The sequence below is a fragment of the Festucalex cinctus genome, chromosome 14, assembly GCF_051991245.1.
Source record: "Festucalex cinctus isolate MCC-2025b chromosome 14, RoL_Fcin_1.0, whole genome shotgun sequence".
Taxonomy (NCBI): domain Eukaryota; kingdom Metazoa; phylum Chordata; class Actinopteri; order Syngnathiformes; family Syngnathidae; genus Festucalex; species Festucalex cinctus.
This window is the reverse complement of record NC_135424.1, coordinates 21,210,645-21,231,656: the sequence shown is the minus strand read 5'-3', so window position 1 is coordinate 21,231,656 and position 21,012 is coordinate 21,210,645. Positions and strand designations below refer to the sequence as shown.

Genomic DNA, 21,012 nt, shown 5'->3' with positions numbered 1-21,012 from the left:
ACGATACTGTTGATTGGAATCAGCTTGTGTTGGAAGACGGAAACCTCCAAAAAACCTGCAGGACTTCGGCCCTCGACGCCCGTCCCTGCTTTATAATATTATAGTTATATTTGACTTTACTTATATAGTTAGTTGATATTCTTCACGGTTATCTTTTTGTTTTGAGCGCATTTGCGCCCCCTCGTGGAGCGTTTCCACGTCGTCGTGACAGGCGCTCAGCTGCGGATGGAGACACGAACACACACGCACACTTTCTCTCTCTCTCGCTCTCTCTCGCTCTCTCTCTCTCTCTCTCTCTCTCTCTCTCTCTCTATCTCTCTCTCTCTCTCTCTCTCTCTCCCTCCCTCTCTTCCTCTCTTCCTCTGTGACACACGCACGCACAAGCAGCGGTCCAGTGGTCGAGTACGTACAGCCTCCTTTACTCGACTGACGACGGCCGCCGGAGCATATAGTCCTCCGCGGCTCTTTTGACCACAAACGCCCGCCACAGCCTGACCACACTCGCCCGGCGAAAGTGTCATCGAGGCGGGGGGGGGGGAGAAGTACCAGGAGGAAAAGGAGGAGGAGGCGGCTCGGATGGAAGACGGCTAGAGCGAGGTGTCCCCACCGTGGAGCCATTTACTGATTTTGTATTTATTACACTATTTTCTTTTTGGAAGGTTGAGCCCCACCACGACCCCCCCCCACCCCCGGACTAAAGCTGTCATCGGCGGCTCCAGGCCGTCGTCGTCATCTACCATGGCGAGCGGTGACTCGCGTTTGTTGTCTCTTTTTGGTCAAAACTCCCAATTCGGATGTTAAATGCCTCCGTCGAGTTGCTTTTTCGGCCTGTTGTTTTGTTTTCGCGCTAAACAATTGACGGGAGCCCCAGAAAGAGAGTGAGAAAAAAAGGGGAGGTTGTTTGTTGTCGTGGTTCCCCGGGCATTATGGCTGGTGAGTGGGGCTGGGGACGCCGGCCAAGGCTCTCCAAGACTCCCCCATGCTAGCCGAGGCGGATGGCACGGTCCCCCATGGCAGCGACAGCTCTATGAGGACAAGCGATAGCGACCCTCCGCCGCCCAAAGCCGCCGCCGCCGACTCCTCCATCCTCATCTCCAAGATGCAAGACGTCGTCATTCCCTTCTCGTCCGAGGTGCCCTGTGACAATAATGGGCAGCGCATGTGGTGGGCGTTCCTCGCCTCCTCCATGGTGACCTTCTTCGGGGGGCTCTTCATCATCCTGCTGTGGAGGACTCTCAAGTACCTGTGGACCGTGTGCTGCCACTGCAACGTTAAAAGCAAGGTAAGGGGGCTGCCTGGCTGGAAATCGGACGGCGCCGGGTCACAGTATGTGCTACACTTAGGGGAAATAAAATGTGATGGAACTGTGGAGCAAGTGTTAGAGGGGCTGTCTTGCAGTCAAAAGGACCAAAGTTCGAATCTATCTGCTTTTAAAAATTTACTCGGAGTGCTCTGACTCAAAACTATGCATAGCTCGACTTCTCTCACCAAAAACAAACAAACAAAAAAAAGTCGTCAGCAGATCGAAGTATGTGATTGACTTACTGGTTGTATCCTACTTGTTCATTCGTTCCTTTATTTAACCAGGTAAGAAACTCATTGAGATTAAAAATCTCTTTTCCAAGAGTGACTTGGCCACAGGGGGCAACAAAAACACACAATCCTTACAATTTAAGACAACAATATACTGTATATCTATACACAAAATCCTCAACATACTATTAATAAATTAAACAAATTTTCTAAAAGTTTAAAAACATTTCCCAGTACCATTTGTTTTGCGTTCCTTTACAATAGCCTTGAACTCTCCAAGCGTAATACGTTCAGGCAGGTTCAAATCTTTTTGTAAGGTATTCCATGAAAAGGGAGCAGCATATTTGAAAGCTGTCTTTCCCAGCTCTATGCTGACCCTACGAACTGTCCTTTGTAGATTTTTTTTTTTTTGAGGGCGCAAACCATAAAGATGTTGTTGATGTAAATATACACAAAGGTAAGAAGGGAGGAGCCCTATCATACATTTATAGATAAAAACAAACCAGTGTGAGAGTCTACGGATATACGGAGATGGATACTCAGCGGCAGCGTAAAGCGTATAATGGTGAACACGATTTCCACAACCAGTAATAAAACGCAGAGCGCAATGGTACTCAGTGTCCAATTTCTTCAGGTGAACCTGACGCTTGTGGATATTCTAATTCATCCGGGTCAGACTCATTTCTTTCTCAGGGCGTTAAATCGATTGCAACTGGATAATTTGTTTTGTTTTGCAGATGTTTCGCATCTCATCTAAGTCCAAACCTCATAAGCAGTCAAAAATGGATGCATGGATGATTAAGTAATAATGTAATGAGAAACATCAGTGATTGACGGGCAACTAGTGTGGGTCCCACTTCTCTCACCAAAAGTTTTCTATCAAGGCTCAAAATACTGTATTTTTTATTTTTTTTGTTAATATTTTTCTATTTATTTTATTTTATTTATTTATTTTGCAGAGCAGTTTTTGTTTTACAACTGAATCCCAGAAACCTGAAGAATAGGTTATACAAATCCGACAATAAAACATATGAACAATTGTTTATATTTTATATAATCAACCATTTCTTTACGTACACTGTAGCCTGCCATAAGTCATTTCTGTTTCTGGTTCTGTCTAGCTAGTAAATTTTCTCTCCTGTTTTGCTGTTCAAAGTTGGACGTTCTCCACTTTAACGCAGTTGCAGTCTGACGTCTGTGAAAAGTGGACTTGTTCACATACCGTGTCATTCTTCGGTTTGCTTAGCAATTAGCATTGGCTTCTCCCTTCATCAGAATGATACGTCGTAGCTCGTTGCTGATTAGCTAGCGAAGCATTTTGTGCCATCTCAACATTTGATTCTCAGTTTTGCGTTTTAATGAGGTGCCAAATGAAAATTTTGCCTCGCAAACTGTGATACAAAACCACTTTTCTTTTAGCCTTGGCTATAGAATAGGCTTAGGATAAGGGTGCATTGATGATACTGACTGGCGACCAGTCCAGGGTGTACCTTACTTTTCTTGCTCAAAACTCAGCTGGGGTAGGTTCCAGCTCAGGTTGCCCACTGCTTTGTTTTAGAATCATCCTCACTCGTTCCCAGCTGTCTGTTCCGTCAGCTCACTTTTGCGTATTAGTGGGCTGCTTTGGTTTGAATCATTCTGACTCTCATGTATGGTGGGACCTTCGCAAGCGGTCCCACTCCCCAGCACCCCTCCACCCTGACTGCGACGTGTTTTATTTCATAATGGCTGCTGCTGGGAGCTACTTTGATATTTGAGATGTAAATAAACAAGTCTTGTCGGTCCGTCTCAGGTGAAAGCAGAAGGGTGATTTAAAGAGCGTCAAGGATGAATGGATGAGGGAGGGAGGGGAGTGATCTGCTTTGACCTTGATGTGTTGGCGTCGTGTGTCCAGTTCAAATGAAAGCGTGACATACTGTATATCTACTTCCTACAAGCCAGTTATGTTGTGTAGTCTATTTTGTCATGCTGAGAAGCATCCATGGGGGGTGGTGGGTGGTATTGTTGGCTCTCATGCTCCACAATGGTGTTGTAGTACTAGTGGTTGGAGTTATTGATCTTGGTCTGGTCTCGTAATTGATTGAATTCACGTCTAGGGATGTAACGATATCCAAACATCACGATAGGATATTATCATGATATGAAGGTCACAATATGATAATTATCACAATATTTTTATATTTTTTTTTTTGGGGGGGCGAAATTTTTTTAAAAGATCACAATATTGTATAAAAGAGAGCTCATACTAATAAAAAAAAAGCACAATATTGTGCTTTTTTACATAACAGCAATGCATATAAACCACCTACAATCTCTAATAACAATATTGAGGCACTTACTTGCTAATGCAAGCACACATTGATTGCTTCACAAGCAAATTAGGTTCCCCTTCATCTGACAATTAGCATAGATTTTAAACATAGAAGGCCAAAACATCCCTAATGAAAATTAAATTGCACTAATAAACTAGCCACTAGAGGGTGCTAGAACTGCACAAATGGAAATCAACCTGACTTTTTTTTTTTTTTTTTTTTTAAACAGATGTGTTCCTTTTAAATATTGTGACACATGACGACGACGATATTGTGGAAGTTTTTAATATAACAATATCACGATATCAAGTATACTTGTCAATTGTATTTTTTAGAGCGGGGATAAATGGGGGAGAATCTAATTATGCTCCACTGTAAATGTCAAACTTGTAAACAACTTTACTGATGCCCAACCACCGGTAGATGACATCATTGCCCCATTTAATACAAAATAAACACAGTTTCAGAGTCCATGCGCGAAATGGCTGTATTTTGGCAAACCTACATTTTTCTACTGTCAATTATAAAAGAACGGGACGAGGCAAAAAGTAGGGCGTCTATTCTGTCATTTGGTAGATTCGGTTTATATATAATTATTGAACGTAATATCGCGTGGGTTTTGAAAATTTAGAAATTTTCTAAAATGGCTGGCTGTAAATGAGTTGTTAAGAATATATCACACTTGCTTTAACCCTTTAGCACCTCAGAAAATCAACATGTTCTTGGTCTCATTCTTTAACGTTTTGGTATTGACCTGATTACGGTTCTTTACAGTCTCGACTTGGTCATGGTTGATACTTAGACTTACCCCGGGTTTTCACCGGGTGCGGTTGCGGTGCGGTCCGGCGACGCAAGCAATTAGATTCCATTCATTCGAATGGTGCAGTTTACACCGCTTGCGGGTGCGTTGCGTGTCGACTGCGGAAGGCCTGCGGCGTGCCGCAAGCCTTCCGCAAGGATAGACCTATTTTCTATTTTTGCCGGACGCCGCAGCGGTAGGCCTCCGGCAAATGGCAAGCTAGCACAAAACACATCGAGCGGGACAGGAAGACCGAGGCAGTTTCAAAATAAATTTCCGGTTACCTTTCAGAATAAAACACTCGCCAGCTCCTATTTCGCAAGTTTTTCAGCAAAACGTGACGTGGGCGTCGCCGGGCCTTGTGCTCATTCACGGTTTAGACACCAGCGAACATGGACGAGGAGAGGTTTATATTGGAGGTGGAAAACCACAAAATAATATATGACACGGCACATCCTCTTTATAAGGACTGTAATGTATTGTGAGTTTGATGTTCGCGATTGCTTGTTGTGCCCGTCTCGCTTGCCGTACTGAGCGGCAGCCGGACGCGGAAGACAGAAATAAAGAGTGGACCCGCACTGACCCGACTCTCGTTATTAATATACTTTACAAGGACAACAAAAAAAGGATGCTGCATGGAATCTCATAGAAGAAGAAGAAAAGGTTAAATCAAAAGAAGTCCACCTCTCTTTCTGCTTCTCTGTTGAGCACAGACTTTCTGTATGTTTGTCGTTGTGAAATGCCACATGATCGCGCGCGCGCGCGGTCCCGCGAGACACGTTGGGAAGTGGGCGGCGACGGAGCTGCCGGACCGCAGCTGTGCGGAGCCGGTGTGGATTGACAAAAAAATTGACCCGTCCGGAGCACGCAGTCAAGACGCACCGCACCGCAACCGCACCGCAACCGCATCCGGTGAAAACCCGGGGTTACACTGACTTGGTTTTGACCATTTAAAGTTTTGGTATTGATTTGTTATTGTTTTTTGTTTTTTTAAAAGCTTTGTCTTTTTTTTTTTTTTTTTTTAAGAGCTCAGAATTGTTCATTCGGTAGTCTTACCGATTCAACGTCTTATCATCATTGCTCTTTTTTTTTTTTTGTGTGTGTGTGTGTGTGTATGTGTGCGTGTGTGCGTTTGCGTGCGTGCGTGCGCGTGCGTGTGCGTGCAAATACGTATAAATGTATACTCATTAATTCACCTAAAACCTTATAAATATCCCATTACCCTTCGCCTTAACCAGGTACTTCAGAATCTTGCCAGAGTCGTGAGGTTCAAATGGTCAGGAGACCAGAGAAAAGGTCAGAAAAAATAAAGAGAAAAGAAAGATAAATTAAAGTGAAATCCAGCACCGACCAAACACTTCCTGCCTTCCCCATGGTTACAAAATCAAAGTCTTACGCCACCCCGGAAGCCTCTAAATTCCAGCAAATTAGCGAGATCTCAAGAGACCAGAGGAAAAACTAAAGAGAGGAAGGAGGGAAGGATAGATAAAGCAAAGTGAGATCCACAGACACCAGCACCCACTGATTCAAGGGGCTGTGGGAGGGAGAGGCAACTTCTGTTTGAGTTTCAGTAGATGCTGGCGCGATGGATATGGCATGCATAAGGACCACCACCAAAGAAAGAAGCCGTCAACCGCGGTCCAGCAAAGCGAGCACCGCCCCCCCCGGAATCCCCAGGCCGCGGCAGCACCAAGGCCACCCCCAAGCCACCCGAGCGTACACCGGTCGGCGAGCCGACCCAGACGCCCGGAACACCCCCGAGCCCAAGGCCGCAGAACGAGGCCCGGCGGGCTCCCACAGCGCCCCACCGGTCCCCAGCCCCCATCCCCCCACGACCCCCCCGCACCCCACCCAAACCCGCCACCCACCACGACCCAGGCCCCGCCACCCCCGGCCCCCAAACCCCCGAACACACCCCGACCCCCAACAACCAGCCCCCCACCCACCCATACCTCCACCCCCAAACAAGCCGCCCCCCGAGGCTTTGTCTTGGGTTGACCATGTTACTCTAAATTCCTGGTTTTGGTCTTGTATGCAATCTTGGTTATTGAGTCTTGTTTGGACTTGGTCAATATAGTCTGTCTTGAATTGGCCTCATGTGAAATCTTGGTCTGCAATGATCTATTTTCTTGAACCTGACTTGGTCTTAAGAAAGAAAAATAGATTTTTCGGTTGCCTTCTGGGCCTAAGCTACAACCTTGTTCAAAGTTTGGTGGGAAAATGTGTTCATCAGTTTTTGTGTAATCCCGCTAAATAACAAACTCCCAGATCTGAAAACATAATTAACCTTGCGATATGGATATCAGCCATCCTGCACACACTTATCAAGCATCCACAACCTTCATGCTCAGTTTATCTATTTTGCCTCTAAAAACGTGTAAACACCAGCCACATAAGCTAACGGGCAAAATTAAATTCCTTGAGTCAATAGTCGTCTCCCATTTGGATAGCTTTAATTTCTACTGAGAGGCAATTTGGGACACTATGCTGTGCAGACTATAAATTCAATATCTCTCTTTTTCTCTCATCATTTTGTACATAAGATGTCTCCAAACCATCTATCATACCTTGTACTGTCTCGCAAGGATACCGATGAAAACAAACCATGTGATATAATTAGAAATTAATCTTGTGGCTAACTATTGGTTAGAATCAGCTCATCTTTTGTAAAAGAAGAAACCATGTCAGAGCCATGTCACTCTTTTTTTTTTTATTCTGGAAGGCTGCGTCATATCGTTGGGTGACTTTTGGTGGGCTTGACACTTGGCTGCAGAGGGAAGAGGCTCGTTAGGAGTATTAGAGAGGTGGAAACAGGATCTGCGTTCAGCTGACTGGAGCAGTCGGCTAAGTCCGCAAGTGTCAAGAACAGGATGTGTCTTCGTTTGGCTGGGGGGTGTCGAAAGACTTTCTTTTGGGACGATGTGAGAATGCAAGAGGAAGGAGGAAGTGAAGTCAGTGCAAAATGAGCCCATCTCCATTGACACGCAGCTGTGTCCTAATTCTTGGCAGTGATTGTCGTCTCTGTCAGGGCTTTAGGAGGATAATTGTAGAGGGAGATCAGTGGATGCAGCAAAAGAAATGTCAAGTGTCTTCCTGGAAACACCAGTTAGCATACTGACTGTCTCCAAATTCAGGACCCAATTACGGTGGTCGAGGAAGGCCAGTGGTCTCGTTTTCTGTGTTGTTGCGCTTCTTCCTCTCTGTTTGTTTGGTTACCTAATAGTCTAGTTTATCTACTCTGCGTCATGCCACCTCCAGAAGTTCTTACATGATGCCTCTGCTTGTGGAGATGCGTGTGGGAGGGAGGAGCATGCACGCTTTTCTAACATGAATGGCGTCAGCGTCTCTTTGAGAGGCTGGTGGAAACATGGCACTGCTAGTGAGATTCAGAGATTTAAATAATTCTAATGGGAGGGAAGAACCTCTGACTATTAATCTTATTATTATACTAAAAGTTGTAGCCAAGAGGTGAATTTAAACATTTTGCCTCACGACACCATGAATCAACAAATTATTAAAATAATAATAATAATAATAATAATAATAATATCCTCCCACATTCCAAAGACATGCATGGCAGGTTAATTGGGCGCTCCGAATTGTCCCTAGGTGTGCGTGTGAGTGTGGATGGTTGTTCGTCTCTGTGTGCCCTGCGATTGGTTGGCAACCAGTCCAGGGTGTCCCCCGCCTACTGCCCAGAGCCAGCTGAGATAGGCGCCAGCAGCCCCCGCGACCCTTGTGAGGAATAAGCGGTCAAGAAAATGGATGGATGGATGGATAATAATAATAATAAAGTCTGTTTTCTCCCTAATCCAGCACCAGTTAAATGAGTAGATCCTCAGGGATCATTCTTGAATCCCCTTGCATTTCAGTTCCCTCTCTTAATCCAGTTTCTCTTTCAGTTTTCGGCCCCCGCCGCACAGCTTTGCCAAACTTTGTCCACATGCTGTTCTCTCAGTAATTTGAACAACTTCCTCAGACTAATTGGAAAATGAAAGCAAGTTTAGCCGTCCTCAATGTGTCCCTCTAGCATTCCTGCTAATGTCTGCCTTGTTTATGTCTCATTTCTTGTCCTTGGTATCACACAGGCCCAATTTCAGTGATGGCACTAGGGCACATTTCCAGACCCTTCCCTTCAGTGTGTTTCATGCCCCGGTCACGTCCATCATTGATTACTGCAACACTGTTTTCACTGGCATCCAATAAGTTCAAGACATTGGCTCCAAATTATTCCAAAAGACCTGCACCAGGGCTTTTTATCACATCTCCTGACTCCTAATTCAGCTCTATTGGCTTGTAGTTCATCCAAGGACACTGAGATTTCTACTGCTTAAGCCCACATATAACTTTGTTCCCACGTTACTTGGGTTCTTTTCTGATGTATTGTTTATTCCTCTGGTGGTCTGGAAGCTGCCATAAAGTGTAAGGGCTATTAATTAATGATTATGTTGCCATGTCAAGGACAGCATGCCCAAAATAAACCAGAAAGCATTTTTGAGCACAATCAGCATACATACTGAGTGAGTACATTAGTATGTTTTGGTGAGCAGCAGCTGATCATGCAGCTACTGTACCAATAAGCCCCTTCAACCTCACCCACCCTCATCTCCCCCCAAGGTGCAACATAAGCGTGTTAATGTGCACTTTAGAGCCGACAGCTGTCAGAATTGTACAATTGTTTCTGTCTAAACAGCTCATGGAGAAAGTTGACGTTGCAGTGTACCTGCCACCACGCTTGTGTAACTTCCACTCGTGACATTTAGCTTCGTCATCTAATCTAGCTCCCATTTTGACATGATTGTTTGTGGCATCCAAATGTTCTCCCCTTCCCTTTACAATTGTTTCCTGTGGTGAATGATACAAGAGGTTGCAAAATAGAGCAGGTTTTATTGCATTTTCATTATTAGTATATATAATATATTATATATTGACACCGTCATTTTTTTCAGATTTTTCAGGAAACAAAAAAAATTAACCATTTGCATCATGAGGAAATGATTTAGACAAATAATAATAATAAGAATAAGAATAAGAATAAGAATAATAATTTTTGCAAAAAATGACTTAAGAGGGTGACAATTATAGCGACTGAAGCAAAGTGGAGTGCACTACTTGGCTGCAACCAGCAGAGGCGCTGTTGATGCACCCTCAACGATTTTATGATAAAGACATAATCAAATATAAATGAATAGAAGTGGGCACTTTTGTCAATCGTCAATTCCTGTCAATGACGATTCTCACCTTTGGCCAAGATATTCCACATTTATGGCAAAGGTTTTGTGACGCAAAGCCTTATGCTTCTGCGACGGGCTCGCACTGGGGGTTACGGCGTTGCTCCGCTCATGCGTTTGCCTTCCGACTTGTGCGCAATACACATCACAATACACATCGGTGTCTGCTGGAGTTTCACACCAAGTCCCGCTGTCGCTATGGCTGGGCCGCCACAGAGTGGCGATTCCTCTGCATTTTATGACGGATTCAGGAAGTTCAATTTAATTCAGAAACACGAAACAAAGCCGGGGGGAGAGTAAGTTCATCACCGTGGCAATTAATTATTGCCAATTTGCACCGGTGTCGGCCGTAAACTCGCCAAAACACAACAGCCGTGCGCTTAGCGAACACAGTTTTTTTTTTGTTTTTTTTTTTTGTTATTGTTGTTTTCCGCCTCTCGTCCCAGGCACATATCCACATGCACAGCCGTGGTCTCCGAGCAGGGAAGTCGATTTGCGCCGCCAGTTGCCTTCACGGAAAATATCTGGGCGGGGGGCGGGGAGAGAGAGGGAGAGAGAAAAAAAAGAAAAAACGCCATCGAACGGACCAATCAGAAGCGAGCTACGCCCCGCCATCTACGGCGTCCAAGGATTGGCGACGTGTGCACGTCAGCCGGCCACGAGCGACGCGGCACTTAAAATTCATGAGCGCCGTAGATCATGTGATCGACGGCGCTCATCGACGCGAGAGAAAACGTGGAGGCATAAATTAGGCTTTATGTTTCAGTTGATGTAAATTGTCACATTTGTTTTGTTTTGCTCGATAGTTTAAAAAAAATGTCGCAAGCAATTCCATCAAACTGGTTCCATCATACAGTTTGCAATTACAACCCAGAGCAAAGGCTGTGAGGGAGTAAATCCAAGCTGGATTGCAAGGAAGCTAAAAAATAACTCAGAGTACATACAGATTTTCTGCTTGATTGTGTGTGTATTCTAATGTTTGTTTGTTGGCGCGCCAGCCAGCCTCTAGTGGGACTATTAAAAATTCATCCCGTCTGGTGGAGATTTTGATGCGCTGGTTACGTTGGGCCAACTCCGCACTTGTGATGGGACATATCCTGACAATCCGGAGAGAATACTGCTTTTTCCAGGAATATTTAGGAGCATTTTGTAAGGAAATTGAATCGGCTGTATTTAGACAATTTAAATATTTTTGTGTTACCATTATTATCATGACTGGAATGCTTTAAAATAATGTTTTGTTTTGTTTTTCGAATAAAACAATTTTCAGTCCAACACGGCCGCTATGCTTGTGGAGTATCTTGAGACATAATTAGCCTCTTTGAGGGTGGTGGTGATTTTCATGGTCCAGTTTGAATTGTGTTCAACATTTAGTCTCATTTCCTGCTAAATTCCTGTGAGAATACGTGTGTGTGGTGCCGGATTCGTTGCTTATACTTCATTCAATAGTTTTATGGCTGTTGTTTTCATATAGCCAGATAAATCCTAGCTAATGTGCACCGCCCAGTGATGTATGCCAGCCTTGGGGGGATTTAACATCACAACAACTCGTTTCCATAAGTGAATGTTTCAATTGATTTTGGGGCACTGAAGCTTGCGAGCATTTAATTGAATACTTGGAAATCCTGTCCAAGTATGTGTCTCCTCATCTCGGCCACAATAAGTGAGATCCTTTTTAGCGGCGTGCTCTGCTGTATGCGTTACCTTTAATGCTAATGGCTTGCGTAGGTGTCTGCACAGAGGAACTGTTGTGTGTGTGCGTGTGTGTGTGTGTGTGTGTGTGTGTGCGTGCAGGGGTGGGGGTGTGGGGGTGTTGTCGTGTGCTTGGCAACACACCAGCTGTGTTTTGCAGAGCTCACGCCCTGCCATCAGCTGTCGCTCTCACTGACCTCACTCGGCACAGCACAAGGCAGTCACCAAAATAAAATGCTGGAATTGTAGCGTTCTACAAGTACAGTATTCCAAACAGCAGGGCCACCCTTAAAAGAACTCTGAACATTTTGAATTAACTGATTGTTTGTAAGGTATGTAGAACTTCCACAATGTTTTATGAAAATCTGCCAAATTTAGTAGCATCCATTAACTCATTCACTCCCAGCCATTTTCACTGAAGGAACCATCTTTGCTCCCTACCGTTTTAATGGATTTTGACTGATTTTGCAAGGACCACAGAATATTGTGTTCTATTACTACAAAAACATGGAACCTACCAAAAGAAAGATTAGAGTCTCTTTTGTTATCCGGAAAAAAAAAAGTATGTTTGTATCTGTTTCTGTTTTGCAGCAATTAGCATTAGAATATAGCTAAGTTTCATCATTATTCACAAACTTTTTTTAAAACACTGGGGAAAAGAGCTTGCTGCCACACGGCCCTGGTTGATCTCTTATACTCTGCTGTCAACTGCTGTTCGTTTTTTGTAATAACTACCACTGCTTTAAGCCAGTGAAGGACAAAGTATTAAAAAACACATTTATACGTTTTTGGGATTGAATGAGTGGTGAGTTAGTCTACACAGATTGGTAGATCTTCAGGTAAAATGTGTATTTTTAGGACAGCAGAAGCAGAAAAGGTACACATACCTAGTGATGGACTAGTACTGATACCGTCCATATTTCAAGGTATCGAGTACTCACGAAAGCAGCCAATAACGATATCTCGTTGTTCTTTATAACTATGTTATTTGCACAATGACAAAATGAATAAATATTGAATATTGAATATATTGAACCCCAGTCACCAATACTTATGGCCGTGCTACAATTAGGAAGTACAGTACAGTAGATGGCTGACAGAACGTTTTTCTGACCTGCATCCATGTCAATTCTCTCATATGACCATTAAATTACCATTTCTGTAACTATATGTATATTTATAAGGTTTACAGTATATTAATGCTTATAGAGTAAATTATAAGTGCGTTGCTACCATAATGTATTCATTTATTGGCTAACTAAATTTCTGCATGGCTGACAGAGCATTTTTCTCTTTTGAATTCCATCCATGTCTGATTCGCCCCTTAAGATGTGATATCTTGTGGTATGATGACTTTCTCCATTAGGATATTTCATGAATATACTTGCTTTACATATTTTCCTGTTTTCATTGAACTGAGAAAAATAGAATGTTGTTAGTACTCAGTGAATTAATGAGGCCTATTTTTCCTGTTGAATGCAGTAAAGGTGACATAGTGGTTTTATTTACTCGCATGTATTATACAGAGCTGTCTACTTACCTGTTGCCTAACTTTTTGTGCTTGTATGTAACTATATTTTGTAATCACTAGTATTTTCCTTCAAGATGGTTATATTTATCTTTATTCTATCATCTAGGGAAAAGTTAATTACCGTAGCTCTTGTATTGTGATTTGTTAGTGGATATAGGACCTGTTTTGGTATGGACATGGCCTGAACCATTTAGCATATGAATATGTCAACGCAGGTTTCTAATTCTCTAGCGAGCATCTGGTCTTGAGACAGCATCCTTTTGCTGATTACAGAATAGTCAGTGTAATTTCAATCCCGTGATATTGTAAAAATGCGCTATTTTCCCTCACAGTCATCATACCATCAGAAACTGATAAAGGCCCATGCATAGGCACCACTGTACTCCGAACATTATTTATGGTTTGTGGAAACGTCCATTGCCAAGAGTCTGGCAGGAGACCCCGTCCCACTGAAATGTGTGGCATGCGTGGGTCTAACGTTTTGTTGTGGTCGCTGGTCAAGCTGCATGTGTCCCATCATGTGCTCTTGACACTTGCTCGGTGGGGGCAGGCGGGGGGCTGTGCGGGTTCGAGTATCCAAGCAGTGCAAAACGTGACTACTTTCCACCACAGCCTCACATGCCTGTCCACGCTGCCGCCGACCGCCACTGCAATAGAGGTGTCAGCAGTCTATCAGCGTTAAATTTAGCCGATAAAGATCAGAGCGCCCACTGACAATACTCTCGGGGAGATATACATTCTCGGCACATACTAAAACAAACACACACACATTAATTATTTCCATAGTATATATTAATGCATCACTTTCATACTTGCAATGCATTGTGGTCTACATCTATGGAGAGAAATTTGTGTCTTTATTTTCAATCAAACAAAAAAGGAATTTGCAATCAAAAAAAATTTCAATCAAACAAAAAGGGGATTTGCAACCTCAAATAAATTTTAATCAAACAAAAAAGGGTTTTCATATAAAATAAAAATTTGCAAACAAAAAAAAACATTTCAAACATGGATTTGTATTTTAATAAAATCTTTTGCAAGTATTTTTTTCGTTTTGTTTGCGAATCTGTTTTTTGGTTGTGAATCTGTTTTTTGGTTGCGAATCTGTTTTTTGATTGAAACCTGTTTTTTGGTTGCGAATCTTTTTCTGTGTTGTGTGGGCGGGGTCCTCCGTTCAACCGATGATAGAAGCCTTGTCATTGGTCAGCTTGGAAGCCGCTGCGACAACTTTCATTGGTCAGATAGGAATGGGGGTGTGACAATGTTCGTCTGACTATTTCCTGGTTCATTTTGTCCAGTCGCCGCCAGCATCGAGGTAAATATGACCTCCCCCCCCCCCCCACTTCTAGTTTTCCGTTTTGTTTATCTGACATTTATCTAAAAGCAACCCTTGATCTATCGTTTATCCGGTGATTTGTTTTAACCATTACAATTAACGTAATCACTCACTCAGCATTGCTTAGCCATGTTAGCTAGCTAGGTAACTGATGGTCCGATACATGAGTCAGTCATGAAGCTATGTTGTTGGCAGTCAAAACACAAATATACGGCTAATTTGGGATAGCTGTTAGGATGAAGTTTTGTTGTTGTTTTTTATACTCATAAAGAAACCTTTGCATTTGTTTCACATACAGGCAGGGCTGGGAATCGAATTTATTTACACTAGCTGCTTCCCCTAAATCTTGGATGTTTGAAGTAGAGATTAAATTCGTGATAATTCTGTGATTATTATTTATTGGTCCTGGTTGTTTACTGTACGAGTCAGGTTGAAAAAGAGGGGGAACTCATGCACCGTCAAAGCGGTGACACTGCTACTACTAGGATCCAGGCCACGTAACCGTTTGATTTTGGTTAGTCTAGTCATGAATCGTGATGTTTTGTTGGTACGAGAAACGGCCCAAATAAACGGCCTGCTGAGATAGCTGTTATTATGCTTATTCATGATTATTTTATTACATTACATCATTACATTAATAAAATGCTAATTATTAATCACTTATGAGAAGTTCTGGTCATTGAAATAAGTAGCCTCTGCTACATTTATTATGTCTTGGTTGTTTGAAATACAGAGGAAGTGACAGATTACGTAATATAAATACATTTAGTTCCTGTGATTGTTTCATTGTAGTTTTCCTGTTTCAATAATGTTCAAAACATGTGTCAAACATAACTTTGTCAGAATTTTTTTTTTACATGTTTGGTACTTAATTCAAGCACACTTTTCTTTACTTTTTAGATGCAGAAGATGAAGTTGGTGGTTGGTCACCTCTCTTCATGAGGTGATGCTGTGGATAACTGAGCAGGGCCACAAGCACCTGCTTATGTCAGACAGAGAGCAATTTAAAATATCAATAAACTTTGACCACAAATGTGAGGTACAAATGCCAGGTCACACATTATGTTACCCCCTGCACAAACACCATTACATTTCCAACTGCTCATATGAGTGATTACCATTCCTTTAAATCACATCTACTGACTGCTCTCACCTTTGATGCCAGATTTGACACAGTGTAATTGAAAGGGCAAAAAAAAATAAAAAAATCACATCCATTTCATTTTTTTTGAGTAATTACAGGCTGTTCCTACCAAAATGTTTGTTTTAAGTTTAACAGTTCATTTTCTGAGCTTTCTTGATTTCTTGTTGGCAGGCCAATCATTTCTTGAGAAAAATGTCTGTATAAAATCTATAAAATGCTGAATCATTGACTGGTTGTTAGTTCATATGCATGCTTTTTTTATGAAAAAAAAGTCAAACTGTTTTACACAGGAATTTATTTTCATTTTTTACATAAATTTAAATGACCCTTTGGGCCGCGAGACACTAGCACTAGAAGCAACATTGAGAGTCTGCAAATAAATGACGCGACCAAAACTCAAGGACTCCTTGTTTGGATTGATTTGCCGTAAAGCAACAAGTCTTTCCTCAGGTAAACGACAGTGGATGTCAGGTATAACGATCCCGTGTTCACCGTGATGGTCCAAGGGTAGTGTCTCTTCAGCTTGCTGGATCTGTAATATCAAATACATTTATGAAAGCTACAGCAACTCCAAGAACTTTTACTCATATAAAGTTTTTTCCTCTGGTTATGTACGCTTTTACCAGCAATAAAACTGCCCTGGCCTGCTCCTCTTACAGTAAACATGCATCTCGCTATGTCTACATTTTCTACCCCTTGGTCTGCTCGCACTCTAAAAGAAAAAATCTAGTCAGTGTAATTGCAAAAGTACACCTACAACTCAGATTCCCCTTCTGTTTCAATCTGACTCATACAGTAAACAACCAGGACCAATAAATAATAATCACAGAATTATCACGAATTTAATCTCTACTTCAAACATCCAAGATTTAGGGGAAGCAGCTAGTGTAAATAAATTCGATTCCCAGCCCTGCCTGTATGTGAAACAAATGCAAAGGTTTCTTTATGAGTATAAAAAAAAACAACAAAACTTCATCCTAACAGCTATCCCAAATTAGCCGTATATTTGTGTTTTGACTGCCAACAACATAGCTTCATGACTGACTCATGTATCGGACCATCAGTTACCTAGCTAGCTAACATGGCTAAGCAATGCTGAGTGAGTGATTACGTTAATTGTAATGGTTAGAACAAATCACCGGATAAACGATAGATCAAGGGTTGCTTTTAGATAAATGTCAGATAAACAAAACGGAAAACTAGAAGTGAGGGGGGGGGGGTGTCATATTTACCTCGATGCTGGCGGCGACTGGACAAAATGAACCAGGAAATAGTCAGACGAACATTGTCGCACCCCCATTCCTATCTGACCAATGAAAGTTGTCGCAGCGGCTTCCAAGCTGACCAATGAAGGCTTCTATCATCGGTTGAACGGAGGACCCCGCCCACACAACACAGAAAAAGATTCGCAACCAAAAAACAGGTTTCAATCAAAAAACAGATATGCAACCAAAAAACAGATTCGCAACCAAAAAACAGATTCGCAAACAAAACGAAAAAAAATGCTTGCAAAAGATTTTATTAAAATTCAAATCCATGTTTGAAATGTTTTTTTTGTTTGCAAATTTTTATTTTATATGAAAACCCTTTTTTGTTTGATTAAAATTTATTTGAGGTTGCAAATCCCCTTTTTGTTTGATTGAATTTTTTTTTTGATTGCAAATCCCCTTTTTGTTTGATTGAACATTTTTTTTTGATTGCAAATTCCTTTTTTGTTTGATTGAAAATAAAGACACAAATTTCTCTCCATATACATCAACCCAGTTGAGTGAACATTGATCTTCACTACTCTTCAGAGTGCATTGTGGGTAATAAGGACCGCGGTTGAGAACCACTGGCTTAAATGATTCTTTGTGAACCAGGACGTAATTTGTTAACTAAAAACAAGCACAAATAAGGTGCTCCACAATATTTTTCGTTTTGGACTATGTCCGATTCTTAATTATTATATTTTAATTAGACCTTGAAGTCGACAGCACTAAATGTTCATCTATCTTGTCCCCCTCACTGATTCAACATGGAATGTGTGACTCATAAGTTATTCTCCTTTGGACATCCACACTTTTCTCTGCCCTAATCCTTAATTCACCAACCCTGATTTGATGGCCATCTAGGGACAACTTTAGTGCGCCACTCTGATGTATGTTAATCCGCACAGAAGGAGAGACCATATATCAAGCGGCACTATGTACAGTATATCATGAGGCACACGCAAACACACACACACACACACACACACACACACACAACTCCGGCCGTGCTAGCCAAAGTGTTGTCTTGCTGTAATGTTGTTATGTCTTCCTTGGCCCATCAGCGCGCTATTAAAAGGACATCCACGTCCCGTGAAGTATTGCTAGGTTAAAGGTTAGACAGGAAGGATATACCTGGCTCTATGGTGGAGCAGGGCACTCGACATGTTTGGAAATGTTGATATCTGATACTTGTCAAACTGGATGTGTATAACCGTTTGGGTATAAATCTGCCGCTTGACACCAGCTAGGATGTAGGAGGGAGCTCCTTGGCTTGTTAACTTGCGACTTAGCACCTGGATGGCTAGCGGGATCATGACTGACAGTTGCTGGTCCTGTTTTGTATTTTGTGTTTTCATACAATTTGTTCTTGGTTTTTGGATGCAATAAATATGGTAACTAATAGTAATATTTAAAAATGTGACAAATCATTTGGAGATGTATGCTAAGCTTTGTATTGGAGGTTTCCATCCATCCATCCATCCATCCATCCATCCATCCATCCATCCATCCATCCATCCATCCATCCATCCATCCATCCATCCATCCATCCATCCATCCATTATCCGAATCACTTGTCCCCACGAGATATACTGTAAATCATTTTTTCCCCCTTTTTTTTCTTCCCTTTGGCAATATCTCTCTTTTATGTATTTGAATTACAGCAAGAATGTATTATATCCTACATCTAGCATATGGGTGCATGTAATAAGCTATTGTCTTGTATTATATTAGCTTAGCTGGTTAGCTTAGTTGGGGTGTCATGAAAGGCAACATATATTTTAAATCTGATTTGTTAATATTGCTAACATATTAGAAATTACATCAGCCAGCAGTGCTTCTTATTCTGAAGACCATGGGCAGATTAACGTATTTTCACAACTATAAGGCGCACCGTATTATAAGGCGCACCTTCAATGAATGACATATGTTAAAACGTTTTCCATATATAAGGCATTATAAGGAGCACCTTCAATGAATGACATATTTTAAAACTTTTTCCATATATAAGGCGCTACAGTAGAGGCTGGGGTTACATTATGCATCCATTAGATGGTGCTGCGCTAAAGGGAATGTCAACAAAACAGTCAGATAGGTCAGTCAAAAATTATTAATAGATTACAAACCAGCTTTCTGACAACTCCATTCACTCCCAAACTGAATAAACAGCTGTTTTATTATTTTCTCTCAGGTAACATATTAGTATTAGCTAGTGATCCAAGATGGCGGGATCTTCTGCGCATCACCGATCGTGCAGGGTCACCGATAGTGTCTTGACAGCGAGACCTGTTGCGGCTCAATAGTGATCCATATATAAGGCGCACTGGATTATAAGGCGCATGGTCAGCTTTTGAAAAAATTGAAGGCTTTTAGGTGCGTGTTATAGTGCGGAAAATACGGTATATTGATTTAGCAGCACATGGATGCTGAATTGTGATTGGACAAAACATTTAACATCCATATCATGTACTAAAAGCAGACTATTGGTGGAAAAACACATAATTTCATTCATATTAAAATTTGCATGGGAATGTAGGTCATAGTTCTGATCGTGTTTCGGCAAGCAAAGCCTGACCTCAGCAATAGGTAACAGGTTAACACAATCCGGCGAAACCAATTCTAAGCATGAAGTGAACAGTTCAAATTTTGAATTGAGGAATTTATTTGATTACTTCATCTTTTTAGTCAGTATCCATCCATCCATCCATCCATCCATTTTCTTAACCACTTGCTCCTCACAAGCGTTCCGGGGGTGCTGGAGCCTATCCCAGCTGGCCTCAGGCAGTAGGCGGGCTACACCCTGGACTGGTTGCCAGCCAATCACAGTTTAGTCAGTATTTTGTGATTGAAATAGTCCAGTGTATCCATCTATCCATGAACCAGGAGGTAGCCTGTGCTAGCAAACGGAAAAACTAATGTTTGCCATTTCATGTTTACTTGTTAAAACGACTCTTTATCATTCAACATTTTTATATGCTTATCACTGGAAAGAAAGAAAGGAATGCGTAACCAAGCACAAATTGTCATTTAATGAAACCAGAGTGTTTATCGAAAGCCTCAATTCATCAACGTTTGTGTTCACATATAAACAGCAGCCTTTGTTTTACATTTTGCATGCAAATCAGAAATTAAACATCTCCTCCACCGTGAAATTTCCCAGCTCTGGTGGGACTCGTCTTTTCTGCTTGTGATTATTAGACGCAGCCAGTCATCTCCCGCTTCTACACACAGACACACAGAGACACACTTATCCCGCCTCAGCGATTGGGGTGAAATGTGGACATCACAACGCGTCATAATTGGCCCTCGGATGGAGGCTCGGCGCAGGGGACACGGCGGTGACCTTCAAATTTCACAGCAGGCATTTCCAGATTGCGTCTCTCTTAGCAACACACGCACACGCACACCCCCACACGCACCTGCACATACAAGTGTTTTCACTCTCAGGTTAAGAGAGTGTGAGAGTCACCCATTGCTACGGCGACCGACCACTCGCAGCAACCTGTTTAGGTTAACCTCTATGTGGGCTAGGCTAATATTGCTAATTGTCGTCTTCCGAGCGGGCCAGCGGCAGCTTGTTTTTGTCTGCATGCCAGCCATGTGCTGTGTCCTGTCTAAAAATAACTGGTATTATTATAATAGGCTAATAATAATAATGTCAGCTGTGCTTGGATTTCAACCTCTTGCAATGATTATAACACCATGTTTTGTCTAGTCAAGGGAATCGAGTTTTAATGAGGCAGTTTTTCTCTACGTGTACATATATAATGTAATGTATATTATATGTCGACACAGGAGAAAAAGAGTCTTGTTTTGGGATCATTGTGCAATGTGTACCACAGCATCACAGCTACATTTGCCAACACAATTATCAATGCCAGCTACTTTATTCATGCCATTGCTAGAACATATTGTAATGGCACTGCAAGTGATCAAGCATAGAAACAATGGTTAGAAAATAAACACGTACCGGTAGTAAGCGCATTCACATACCATCTGACAATGTTCACAACTCAAGTCAAGTCAACACGCAGAATGGCCAACGGGTTTGTTGTCTAGTAAACAGTTACTATTTTTTTTTTTTTAACTCAAATTTTACTCTTATTTGCTGACGCCCTCACCAGGCAAGGCCCCACCTTTTAAAGACTCACTCACTCACTCACTCACTCACTCACTCACTCACT

The 21,012-nt window shown here is 42.0% G+C and overlaps 1 protein-coding gene across 29 annotated transcripts in view; it reads left to right on the top strand.

The window, feature by feature from the left end:
• The first annotated feature begins 350 nt into the window (after positions 1–350).
• Positions 351–21,012, top strand: part of LOC144001226 (calcium-activated potassium channel subunit alpha-1a) — a 234,959-nt gene continuing 214,297 nt past the window's right edge. For 17 of the 29 annotated variants that reach the window (XM_077495363.1, XM_077495383.1, XM_077495372.1 and 14 more), the window contains exon 1: positions 352–1,282. In XM_077495363.1, the coding sequence (XP_077351489.1) occupies positions 980–1,282 (303 nt within the window). In that variant the 5' untranslated portion in view covers positions 352–979. Of the gene's footprint in view, positions 1,283–21,012 lie in introns of all 29 variants that reach the window. The other 12 variants (XM_077495390.1, XM_077495384.1, XM_077495374.1 and 9 more) reach the window with 2 other exon arrangements.